At 36.5% G+C, this 14,172-nt stretch overlaps 1 protein-coding gene across 1 annotated transcript in view; it reads left to right on the forward strand.

Annotated features, from left to right (window-relative positions):
- The window catches only part of LOC140166792 (ornithine decarboxylase-like), a 142,365-nt gene that overhangs the window by 97,991 nt on the left and 30,202 nt on the right, over positions 1-14,172 (forward strand). Inside the window, exons 10-11 of the mRNA XM_072190283.1 lie at positions 1,174-1,297; positions 4,369-4,459. Of these exons, the coding sequence (XP_072046384.1) occupies positions 1,174-1,297; positions 4,369-4,459 (215 nt within the window). The remainder of the gene's footprint in view (positions 1-1,173; positions 1,298-4,368; positions 4,460-14,172) is intronic.

The following is a 14,172-nucleotide window of genomic DNA, read 5'->3' on the forward strand; positions in this document are numbered from 1 at the left end:
CTTACGGTCTTTTTGCGCTCGGGTCTTCAGGTCAAAACTAGGGGTCTTACAGTGAGAGACTTGGACACCAAACAAAGCGGGTCATTGTGATCGCACATCTCCGTCACATATTTTTAGTGAGTGAACCTAGGACTACATAAATGTTTATGTGCTGCATAATCTTTCTTGCAGTTTCGGTCAGTTGTTTGACATATTCATGTCCAATTTGTATTTAGGTCATATCAGCATATGGTCACTGTAATACAGTTATTGATAAAATTTTGGAATAATTTTCACCTTCTTGGCAGGACCTTACGATGCTTATTGAAAATATATTTGACCGGTTTATTCAGTAATAACTCCCAAAATCGATCTGGAGAAAGAAGGGTATATTCGGATGCTATGGTTTGTGATGATGAGTCATGTGGAGTTTTTGAACCACCCAGGCGAAAAAAGGAAATTATGGTTTATTTCCAAAAATGACTACCCGCACTGAAGGCAAATACCTTAAAGGGATTGTCCGGCAATCACAATATTATGTCTTATATGTTAGAAAATAATTATCAAGATGAATCACATGATTTTATTTAAAACAAACTCATATTAACCATTAAAACGAATAAAAATAGCCATCTCTCAACACGCGATATTCAAAATTCCCGCGCCAAAATTTTCTACAGCAATGACGTCATGGTTATTTGTGCTCATTTGTCGCCAGGCTTTATTGAATTATTGGGACGTCATTGGTCTAGACAATTTTGGCGCGGGAATTTTGAATATCGCGTGTTTTTATTCGTTTTTATGGTTAATATGACTTTGTTTTAAATAAAACCATGTGATTCGTGCTTGATAATTATTTTTCTAACATATAAGACATAATGCTGTGATTGCCGGACACATCCTTTAAACAGTGTGCCACGTTGAATCATACCCTAAAAAGGATGCTTGAATCACGCAAATCTCCCGTTAAGAACATTTTGTTTATATCACGTTTTGGATATTTTTTTCATTTTTTTTTTGTCAAACAAAATAAATGACATCAACTATTATGATAAAGGGTCAAATTTATGTCAGAAAAAAAGTGTCATGGATTTAAGATGTTTTTCACTTCCAACGGGCTAATCATTTGGTTGGTTGTGTTTTTTGTTTGTTTGTTTTATCATGCTAATAATCTTTTTTGCCTTTTTTTTGCAGAAAAAGTTAAAGAAACCAAAGTTGACAACCACTGTATACGGAAGCACGTGTGCGGAAATGGACTACTGCAATGCGGAGTGCGAGCTCCCTGAACTCAACATAGGAGACTGGCTCTTCTATGAAGGTAGGCTACACTATGGCCTGATGCACATGTTCTGTATTAACTCAGCTAGCTTTTATTTATTTATTTATTTATTTATTTACTTATAACATTCGGCCGAATCCAGGCTAAACCCAATAGTGCTCAGAGGTTACTAAATTCAAGGGATGCCTCCAGATATGACTGGACAGGGATATGAGAAGAGGTCCGATTTTAAGGTTTGTCTTAAACCTGGAATTGTGGACATTTTTGGCTTCACAACTGCTTACCTGTTGGTCTAAAGTATATAAAAGTATATATATTTAGAAAAGACTCGTGAGGTCAAATTTGTGCAAAAATGCTCAGTTTTGTAAAATCCCCCCAAACGGTTTTTTTACCCAATTGTTTGGGAACGTAACAAAAAAAACCCATGATTTTTGCCCAAATTTTAAATATTTTTGTTGAAGTTAAATAAACAACAGCTCCTAGATATCTAGTTTTCCTAAAAATTTATAAGATTTTTTTTTACTAAATAATTTTTTGTTACATTTCCGAAAACAAATGGATCAAAAAAACGTTTTTTGAAATTGTCTATAAAACTGCTCATTTTTACCAAATTTGACCTCACATATGGATTTCCAAATCCTTGTCATTTTAAATATGTAAACTTTTATATGCTCCAAATCTACAATTTACCCGGACAATTTAAGCTGGTATGTCAGTCCATTTTTATGCTAGAGCCATGTGCATTGCGCTATTTCAGAAAATAAGAGCACACCCTTATAGAGGAGTAAATTCTGAATAAACATAAAAGAAATGTCTGGATTTTCAGGTTTTCAAGTCCAGTGCCAATGTTGCGGGGAAAAGTTGGAAATGCAATAGAATATATGAAAAATTAAGGAATTATTTGAAATGAGCCCCGCCCCTCCCCCAATTCTAGGATTTTCGATTTTGACCTATTTTTGGCTGGATTATTTCGTATTTAGACACTTTGAAAGTCTGAATTTCCAGCAATCTTAACCGGTCAAAAAGTCCGGAAATCCGAACTCTATATATAAGGGATGTGCATCTATTTTCAGGAATAGCCCATTTGAAGACCGATAGACATGAGAGAATACCTGAATAATATTGGGTTAACACACCTTTTACTCACAAAATCCAAACACAGGGTACATGAGAAAAATATGGGGGGCAAATATTTTGATGGAGGAAAAACGGAATGACACTGTCCATGGGACCATCCTCTTGTAAAAACAATTTTAGTTATGTTTGAATATTACAAACCTAATGAATCAGTCTTTTCTAGGTGAAATGTGAATGTATAATAGTCCGGGATATCAGTTCATATTAGACCGAACTTAACGTAAAATCCGTTGGTCCTGTGTACACGAAGATTCATCCCTGTGCCCCTTAAGTGTCAGAGCTATTCGAAAAGAGAAGGGGCCATCTCCGGTTCTGATATCTGCAATCAACCCTATAGACTCCATGGCTCTCCAAACTGCTCTGTTAGCATACAATAGTCCGGTGGCAGACCAAGGTAGGTTGGTTTTGCCAGTTAAAGTGTTTTTGTTTCTGGATTATTGTTCTATGGGTGGTACAAAATAAGATTCCGAGGGATGTAAAATTGTCACCCCTGGGCAATTCGAGATATCCAAGGTCAAAGTTTACACAGGGGTCAAAATTATAAACTTGTCCAATGTTGTCCAAACATATGTCAAATTATTCCTCTTGTCATAAGGGTTGCAGAAAATATATAGTTTCACATATCTACGACTTATCGTTGTGGAGTTATAAGCAAAAAGGTCAAAGGTTAAATAGAGAACTCCACAGGGGTTGAAATTGACAAATGCTCCAATTTTGATGAAAATGGTCTCAAATTGGTCTTTCTGTACCACAACTCGAATAATGAATAGTTTGAACTACATAGAATGACTTGTTGCCATGGTAACACATCAAAATAGGTAATTGTCAATTGAGTCCTACTGATGTTGACCTACTGGTACTTCTCTGAATGCTTACCTAGGTAACGAGTCATTACAGTTGGTTATAACTATTCTTTATTCGATTGAGATAACAGTGCCAACAATTTGACACCATTTTCATCAAAATTGGATCATTGTATCTCTTTCAGCCCCTGTGCTTCTTCAAAGTTAACCTTTGACCTTTTGGCTTATAACTCCGAAACGATAAGTCGGAGGTGGGTCAAACTATACTTTTTCTGAATCCTGAGGATCAGAGGAACACTTTGGTATTGGTTTTTAAAAAAAATGTGCAATTTTGAATTTTGACCCCTGTATAAACTTTGACCTTGGAAATCTTGAATTGCCCAGGGGTGACAATTCTACATCCCCCATAATCTCATTTTGTACCACCTATAGATTAATAATCAGCAAAGAAAAACACTTTAACTGGCAAAACCATCTAATCAAATAAAACAATAGTTTGCAGCCGGACTACAAGTTTTGATGTCTGGGCCTCTTAATCCCGTAGTAATAGGTTAATAAGTTCCAGGATAAGTTGACGTGATGCTATAAATTAATGGCCTTGTCCAATCAACCGAGAAGAAAGAAAGATGAAGTTTGAACACAACGTAAATGGTAGATGATTGTGAATGGTATAGGCTACCCGGTAGACATGTATAATGTTTGCATACAAGAATGATATAGCCATGTTAATACGATGCATGACATCATTGCTATAGAGTACCGAAGTGTGACGTCATAAAATTTTCAGCATTTTCATGACCATATTGCAGTAGAACATGATGAAAAACATCCACAGTCCAAATTTGGTGGGAATCGGATCAAGAGGGCCCGAGATATGGCCGCATGAATACCTAATTAACCCCATTGAAATCTGTGTAAATTGGCCTGGTTCCAAACAGTTATGAACCAGGCCAATTTACATCGGGCCCTCTTGATCCGATTCCCACCAAATTTGGACTGTGGATGTTTTTCATCATGTTCTACTGAATTATGGTCATGAAAATGCTGAAATGCAAAAAAAGTTTTTTGTGACGTCATCACTTCGGTACTCTATACCCTTAATTATGTTGATCCCAGGTTTGTGTGTCTAACGCTAATTTTGACAATTATCTTTATTCATTTATTCTATAGATATTGGAGCGTATCATTGCATAAATGAAGGGTCATTTAATGGATTCCAACCACCAGTCAAATTCAACTATGCTTTGCCTCAAAAGCTCTTGTAAGTTTCTGATTATTCTAATCACGCAGCGCGGGATTTTCGTAACTTTAATATAGGTAAAAACAATGATCATGAATGAGAACTACAAAATGAATATTGTGTCCAATTTCGAACCAATCGAGGTATTAATAAGATCATCTGCAAATGCAAGTTTGACCACAAATAGTTTAAAGTATAATCATAATTGGCAATTGAAATGAGCATTTGCAGTTATCAACCAATCAGAAATGCTGTTAGATGACGAGTAGTGTTCAGGGGATTAAGTTGAATTACGATGCATGTAGTTCATTTAAAGATTTTATTAATTAATTAAGTAATTTTATTTGTCAAATAATGGAGATCATGGCGAATTATAACTGTTCTCACACTTGAATTTATATTTTGAATTTATCAGAGCATTCATCGAGTTGCTAGACGACAGTGAGACGCATCCGGTGGGAAAGCCATGGCAAGCAAGAGGAGCACCAGTAAAGAGAGCAAAACGTGGAGCAATACGGGAGAAAATACATTCATATGAAAGAAAAATATCAAAAAGTTCGGGGATGCCATTTGTCTGCCGAGCTCCCGACGACAAAAATGACGACTTTAGCCTTAATGATGATTAGTGTTGCATTAACTATGCGGTCTTTATGATCATATTGATGATGTACCTAAAGAACATTTTACAGATATAGCTTTAAGAATCACAGAAACATCAAAACCAAAATTGTTGGATAGCTTTGCAGTGTCACATAAATCACTTGATATCCCCCTTGATTCGGAAAGTTTTGTTTCGTCGGCAGACTGCAACACTATCGTAAGGGCAGTAGAATACAATAGCTGCCATGCTTTTAACCAATAACACTAAAAAAACCCAACTAAATGTGAAGGTGATTTCTTAGGGTTAGCTTAGTGGCCACCAGGATTATTTTTACATAACATCAAAACTGTACAATGAGCATGATGAGGGGATTGTGCTGCAAACAATAGGTATTTTACCTATGTTGCACTCTGCCGACGGTTTTTTAACCTACAAAATGTCTCACGTCCATTGGATAACACATGTAACACTCTCTGGCCATGTGTATCAGTGTGTATTGCAGTATCCCCAAGTCTTCGGTAAAACATTTGAGTGAACTCCTAACCGTGTGTTGTCGATTCCACTTTCACGTCATCTAGACCTAAATGTTCTTATTGCCAATGACTTGTCTGAGTCTCTGTTTTGGTGGCATCCACGTCACGGTGACTTTATCATAGGAATTAAATCTTCTATGTTTCACATTTCTTAGATTACTGGAACACAAAGGCAGTGGCGGCGGCGCCACGGGGGAGGGCATGAGGAGGCAAATGCCCAGTCAGAACTCTTGCCCCCTGTTGCCCTGCCCCCCCCCCCAGTAAAAACCCAAAATTACGAAAAAAGCATGATATAAATTCACATACGACATTTTGCAAATTTAGCTGTTCATATTTTATTTAAATAAAAACTATATTAAATCTTAAAAATGATGTTGAAATGATATCAATATTATGAGAAATGGGTTTTTTATCTATATGATTAACATAATAGTCAAAAGAAGCTAAAAGAGGTGCAGAAGATTTTAGCTAGTATAGAAGGGAATAATAAATAAACGAGAAGGGACATATTTAGACCCTCCCTCGGGTCCATGGATAATGACTGGTAATGTAGACTATACAACATTAAAAATCAATCCAATACATGGACCCTCCGAATCTGTAGGCAAGTTGCCTTCCATTTCCCAGAACTTTGTGGTAGTTCACTTTTACCGATCCTGGGTCATGCGATCTATCTATACACCACGTTCGTGTTCTCACTGCAACGATATTGCATCCGACCAATCAACGCAGCTTGGCAGCGCGGTGATATTTGAAGAGGCTTCCCTAGATAAGTGCAAACATTTGCAAACCGCACACGACAATTATACGTAATATGGACAATAGGATAATAATAAAGTTTAACGATGTGCAGCAAGTTAAACTCAATTTGCCCTTGCTGAGAAATTGACGACCCCAATTGTTTACCGGGCCAGAGGTCATGTTGTCATGCCAGCGTTGTGGTGATTGACCTGGGAACCAATGAGAGTCGTCGCATGTCGCGGGTTTTTGGGCATGATCCTGGTGATCAAATCATTGCTGGTTTGAAATCGAACAAGACAACATCTAGAAAAAATTTCCCACCCACCACTCCCATTGGGGCAATTGGGCAGAGTTACAAAATAAATAGATAAATCAGAAGCATGTGTAGTATAACAATTCAATTAACAATAGCTAAATTTATTTATTCAGGTACAGTCAGTTCTGAAAGGTAGTGCTTTAACAGGCAGAGCACTCAACTGGCATCAAGAAGTATTAAAGGAAAATTATAAATAAAAATACGTGATTTGTATATACATGTAAATAGGATGTAGGAAAAGGAGAGCTTTTGCTGGTCATCAAAATTCGTCGTCCGTATTCCATAGTGGCGTATAGTGGGGCGCCGCGAATAAACAACTTTTCGAGAAATTCGGGTTTGAAGAAATGCCAATTTAAAATCGAGTTGTGTAAATCAGACATTCATTATATTTTGTAAATGATGTCAAATTTCTGTAGTAAACTAAATAGATTTTATTGTTATATATTTTTCAAAAGAAATAAATACATACTATTGCCGGCAAACTGACAATAAAACTATACGTCACTATGGAAAACGAACAAAACGCAATACCCTAACCTTACGTTAACCGTACGCCACCTCGGTCGCCGTGTAATCCCTATGGCGTTACTTTTCGTCGTTCGTATTCCATAGTGGCGTATAGGTCCGATACGCGTACGCCACTATGACATACGATGTTTTTCATTTTGCCGATATTTCATAATTATAAATGTGTATAAAAAGTGGCGTATGGTCGATACGCCACTATGGAATACAAAAAATGTCACTTTGTAACTATACGCCACATTTAATTAATTAATTACTAATTAATTAGCTAATTATGACTGATGAGAAAAAATGAAAGAGAACATCATTAAAAACATATGTGCCAATTTTCAAAAAAATGACCAAAAATCACTATACGCCACTATGGAATACAGCCGACGAATTATGTTATTAGAAAATTCCCTTTCTAGGAAAGAGTATGAGAGAGTGTCTACATCGTCAAAGATGCATTGTTTAATTAAGCTATAGTTCCAATTAGTAGATTGAGACTACAATTGGTCCCTCTTTTGTGATAGCATGGGAAGAGCAGGATCACATATCAGGAAATATATTCTGCATATTTAATTTATGTGTATTAATTATTGCAGTTGTTCATCATCGTCGGAGCTTGTTGGACAGGTGTCGTTTAACACCAACGTATTGTCCTTTAAAAACTGCATATGGTTCGCACAAGCAAAACAGAATGAGATTTGAGTTCTCTTTTCTTGAATTATAATAATACACACGTCGTGTAATAACATTAATATTTTATCATGTTGAGTCTTGGGCCATTCACCTGGGAGCATTTGACTTGTATACACCAGTACCCTATTGATTGTTGAAATTCCAGCCATTTTTTTTTTTTTTTTTGCTTTAAGGTTCCAAGGGTTCAGGGTCAAAACACTCAAAATTTGGGCTTAGGGTGGGGGCACGGCCTAGGGCAAGTGTGGATCACGTGTGTGTCAGCCATGATTTTTCTAGGGGTTCAGGGTCCAACACCCAGAATTTATGCCAGGGTGGGGGCACACCCTCAGGCAATTGTGATCACGTGGGGTTTTATGGAAAAAATGATTGCGGTAGCGGGCTAGCGGCCACTGCTACAATCAGGAGTCAGTCGCTGGTCGCTGTCATCTCAATTTTCTTGCCCTTCATATACGTATACATGGCTATAGTTTACGGCTGAGATCATGGGACTTGGTGTTGGTTTGGAAACCAAAGTCAATAAATGAATATCTTGTTTGATTGCCAACGAGATTTGCAAATTTTGCGTCTTTGTGCTTCTTCGGTTTCTCGGTCTTAGGGTAATATGGATAATTATCAATTGTCACATTATCCAGAGATGGAACTGAACCGAGACTGTCGGTCAGTCTAGGACATATTATGCAAACCTTTTATTTGGTCAAAGTTAAATTCATTTACTAATTAGGCTACTCATTAATACTTAGCTATTCCGCATTTATAGTCCTAATTAAGTGTGAAATACAACTTAGGTGTATCTAGCCTAGTTGAAAATGCGTGTTATTCATTCGTATGGAATATTTCATTCAATTTGGTCCTATAGAACTATTTGGTACTATAGGTACCGATGACTCTTAACATCACTCCCTGGAGATGTAATACATTGTAGCAAGCATAATAATTAACAGTTGCATAGTGTTATTGTTTTTTCCTCTAAATAAAAACGAATGCACTGTACAAATGTTCAGGGTACGATAAAAAAAGTGCCATCGGTACCTCTTCGGTCACCGATAGCGCTATAGGACCAACAAAGATGTACGTTATTGAGCATCTTAATAAAGAGTTTTTGTCTTTTCATTCTATTTGTTATATCGTTTATCTTGTCACATTAAGGTTCAAAGTAGTCGTCATTTATGACTTTCTCAGTGTTACCATCATCATCATCATCATCATCATCATCATCATCATCATCATCATCATCATCATCATCATCATCATCATTATCATCATCATCATCATCATCATCATCATCATTATCATCATCATCATCATCATCATCATCATCATCATCATCATCATCATCATCATCGTCATTATTATTATCATCATCGTCGTCGTCATTAGCATCACATGATGATGATGATCATCATGTACCCAGGGAATTTGAAAAACAATTGGAAACGAAGCATACTTCCTACCAGCGTTATCGTTAGGGGCGTAGCAAGAGCATCAGGGGCCCATGGACAAGGAGCAGTCCGGGCCCTATAATAACCAGGATGGGATTTACCTTTGGGGGCCCTGGGCCAGGTCAAAATTTGGAGGCCTCGAACTCATGTGCCGAGGAAGACATATGCACTCAAGTAAGGTGGCCATGTATGTTTTGGTTTATGTATAATGCGGGTGCATTAACATATAGCGGGGGACTTTTTTTTGGCCCAAAAACAAGCTTTTATTGAGGTTAAAAGAAAGATGCACAGGGCAGTGTTTTGGGCTCTGGACCCGGGCCCATTTGGCCCAATGGTAAATCTGGCCTGTTAACATATCCATTATAACCCGTAATTAATTTCGCTTTAGTGCTCGGAACCCCGGAACGTTAAACAGCATCATCATCCTTATATGTTCGTGTCTAAAATTGCCGTGATAGTACGGCGAATAATCTCGTTTTTCAAAAGCTACGCTTTGCGATTTTGTTCGAGATAGGCCGAGCGACTCAGGCTAAGCATACCATTTACACGATATGAGATACCACAGCGTTTCTATTCTACACGTTTTTACGATTTGTGCAGATCAGTACCCCATATGATGTTGCTATTACAAGAAAATTCGATTTGTTGTCAGGTAAAACCCAGGTTATGTTTTCAATACACTAACTGGAAATTCAATACACTAATAGGCGATTTCTGTTGTCGTTATACGCATATAGTTTACTGCATTTTATACGTTATCATTTTGAAATTGTTCGTTAAAATTGTGATATATTCAACTGTTTGAGAATTAAAATCGTATAAAGCTCAATCCAAGTGCTGTATAGAATATTAAATCACAAGTCTATAATACAATGCACACTATGCAACTTTCATTATCTGCGTCAATAATAGAATATTGATTTTTAACGAATTGAATACATCTCTACATTTTAAAAGGGCATTTCGTGATCCACAGCCTCATCCCCCCACTTTTCTCCAAAAAAGTTGAGATTTTTATATCACTGCAATACTCTGGCTACATAATGTTTATGTACAAAATATTTCTTGCCGATTAATTCGTTTAGCAAAGATATCGCGAAATTTGAATTTCGTTCTGGTGCACCAGAACGAAATTACAACGTATTATCTATGGAGCAGTGTAATACACATAATCATGCATAACTCGCAAACGCAAAATCGGAATCAACTGAAATTTTGGGAATATGATTCTTTTCGTGGATATGTACTGAAAAGTGTCATAAAAAGAGGATGCTAGGATCACGAAATACTCCTTTATGTTTGTACTTCAGCACTGAGCGATCTAGCGATCGATATAGCCAATCAGATAGGACTCCTTTTCTTGCGTTCGGGGAAATTGAAATGTAATGATTTGATATCATTCTGTTGAAAATGAGCTTCTAGAAACAGAATGCTCAATACCATTTTTATAATAATTTAGTTTTAGGTAAAGGCGTATTTTATTAACTTTAAAATGACATCTCTTGTTTGAAAATGATCAATGCATTCAGATTTTTTTTTGAGAAATAATCATTACAATACAAACGTCTTCTTCTGACACGATGTGACCAACATCAGCAAATGAGATCTAATTTGCAAAAGTGTCCTACATGGATTGCAGAAGTACAGTAAAGTACAGGTTGCATCATAATGATACCCATCAATTTTGATGTTTATTGAAAAGCCTACCCCTTCCAAATACAAAATGGATATTCTTGAAATGTCCAGAAGGTATATATTGATAACATTGTAGAAAAATAATCTACACTTTATTTGAACCTAATGGTGAATTTTGATGTGTTAGACTAATCAAAACTGATGGGTTATCATGGGTACCAATCGTTGCGACACAGCTTGTATTATTGACACAGTTTATGTTATCTCCTGCTGATATAGCATAATATGTTTTTTATTGTTAACTTAATGTACGTGCTGTCTACTGCTAATAAAAATAAATGCTCTATTTCCCTAATAAACCAAACTCATTAGGAAACTTATTTGGAGAAAATTTTGTTAATAAAATACTAATATGCTGAGCCACCAGCCTGGATGGCTCACGCTCAAGTAATTTCAGATGATTGAGCTCAGTAATACATCAAAGAATGTCTTCCAATTCATGAAAACAAAACGATAATCAGCTTATCGGATTAAAAGCTTAGAGGGAAGGTCTTGCTGCTCAGCGAGTGTTTGTAATTGAATATATGAATACAAAAGCCACCTTAGTCCATACTTTGGCCAAATTGAGTTAAGCATGGGAAAATGTTGCTATACATAGGCATGTCATATGTATGAAAGAACAACTCAAATTTATCCTCTGTGTCTATTGAGCATGTGAAAAATAGCATGTATGAAAGAATCAACCAAAGTCTATGATTTGAGTCTTGTAACACATTGATTGAAATCCAGTATGTATAAAAGTCCACTTGTAACACATTCATTGCTGGAGAGTGACTTTTGAAAAAAATATGGGTTTAATCAAGGAAAGTGTGTGGTTTATATTACATGGCAGAATGCTTATCAACATTATACATAACTGTGTGCTTTATTTTGTATTATCTTACTAGTGGTAATCTCATTCCAACATTATTGTCATGCCTAATACAGTTTAACCCACCCATTTGCACGTACAACTTACCATATTGACCAGGTAAATCTAACTGAAGGAATTAAAATGATACACAGTTTTTTTTTTCTCAAAATCACTTCCCATGGACTTGGGTGGGTTTTGGATTCATGTATTCAATTACCATTCTATGGTATGACGTTGACATTTAGATATGGAAAACTGTCGCACAGTGAAATAGGTCGTGTCGTTTGCGATTGACCAATAATATGGAATGATTTTGCTCATGAATATTTATGAAGTTTTACTGCAGTAACTGCTGTATTTGTATATTCACAACCGATAGAACCAGACGCGAAGCGTACGTTCGTCTCGTTTAGGAATTTGGTTTCTTTCTGCTAACTAAGGCAATGGCTTCACCATCGAAAAAAGGTAAGATTTTATATTATTCAATTTCCAAATGCAAAAATGATTCCAAAGAGATGATGCAATTAGTTTTCAGATATATCGAGTTTGGTATCCGAGCACTTTAACTATGACTTGGTCTGTCAGGCCCCTTACCCAGTCGCAATGTTGAGTCTAACTTTATTTACGGCCCATTGTTGAGAACCTCATATGAAAAGGTTTGACTACAAAGGCGATTCTCTTATAAATGCATCTGCGCACAGTTTCCACCCGAGCACACAGATATTTCCAGCACATAGAGTCAAGCCTATTACGCAGTCTGTGTTATACTACACGGTTGAGTACATAGCATCATAAGAGCTGTGTGAGATCTAGTGGAAAATAGGATTCTGTGATTACTTTTTGTCAAAATCTCAAGTGTTCCCTTTATCCAATCAGATTTTAAAAAAAATATTAAACGAAAGTTAACACTTTTCCCCTAAAAACACTTTTCCCCATTAGGTCAACATATAATGCGATTCAATGTTATAGCAAGACGAATATGGTAAATCTGTTGAAAACTACCGATCCAAGCACATTTTTTGACCAAAATGTAGGTTTTAAAAGTCAAAACCTCAAGTGTTCCTAACAATATTTTTCAAATTTTATGTCATAAAATGAAAGAGCACATTTATATTGCCCAGTACTCGCCTCATTTTAATGGTCAATTCATTAGCAATGGTCAATTCTCTTTGAATTGCAAATCTTGTGCAAAAAAATGTAGTGTGTAATAATGAGCAAGTTCGCTCAATTTAACATGATTTGCACTTGTCACGGGAATTTCCGAGGATGATTTAAGGAAGCCCCATCATGCACTGCAAACGTGTTATCACCAGAGTTTCAACTACCACTTTACTTTTCAAATCCCATTGAATTCTGTGCAAAAGATGTTGTTTAAGAATTGTGCGTGTGTCATTATTATTTGGTCGATTTCAGATCTAAAGTGATGTATGCATGAAGGATAATTCACACCTTCTGTAGGTAACATAAAATGTGAAATCGACCAGCATTGTGAATGCGTTTTTATTGTAAAGTAAATATATCAGTCCAAATTCAAATTTAACCATGCCAGTCAATGTAATGTGCGCGCAGTGGTGTCATGCTCACTCACACAGCTGTGCTAACCGCAAGTCAACACAGTGGCGTGGTGGGAAGTGCTTAAATCATCCTCTGCGGGAATTATTGGACTATCAAGTCTGGAAAAGCAATATATACACTGCTCAAGAAATATCGTTAAATTTGCACAAGTTGCCATGATATAGGTCTACAAACCAAAAAAGTATTGAGCCAATTTATAAACTTGCTGAATGCAACTACCATAGCAATAGAGGAATACAATTTTGAGTAGATCGCTGTGCACTACAAGTAGATTGCACTAATCACCTGTGTATGTCAGCAAACATAAATTAAGATTGAATACAATACAGTTTTTTCAAAGATCCAGGACCAGCCTTTCTTTGACATCTATGGTTCAATGCATAGGTACCGCGTGAATGTTGTAGTGAAGTGCGATATAATTATTCAAAATTGTATTCCTCTATGTTGTGGTAGTTAATCCGATTAATCGGGGCTCGAACCCACGCTGCACTGCGCCGCTATCACGTATACCATATGACCAGCGCCTTAGACCGCTAGACCACGAAGGACTTGATAGTGTCATCGTGAAAATTGAAACATATATAATATTAATAGATCGCAACTTCATTACTACATCATATTTTGGAATTTTATCTGCTTAAAACATTAATGTGTATTATAATCAAGCTACCATTATTTATATTGTTTAGTTCTCAAGCGCATAGAGACAATTAATACGAGGGTCCTATGAATAGTCCTACATACACAATACATAAAATCGATTTTGATATGG

This window comes from Amphiura filiformis, chromosome 12 (assembly GCF_039555335.1).
Source record: "Amphiura filiformis chromosome 12, Afil_fr2py, whole genome shotgun sequence".
NCBI lineage: Eukaryota > Metazoa > Echinodermata > Ophiuroidea > Amphilepidida > Amphiuridae > Amphiura > Amphiura filiformis.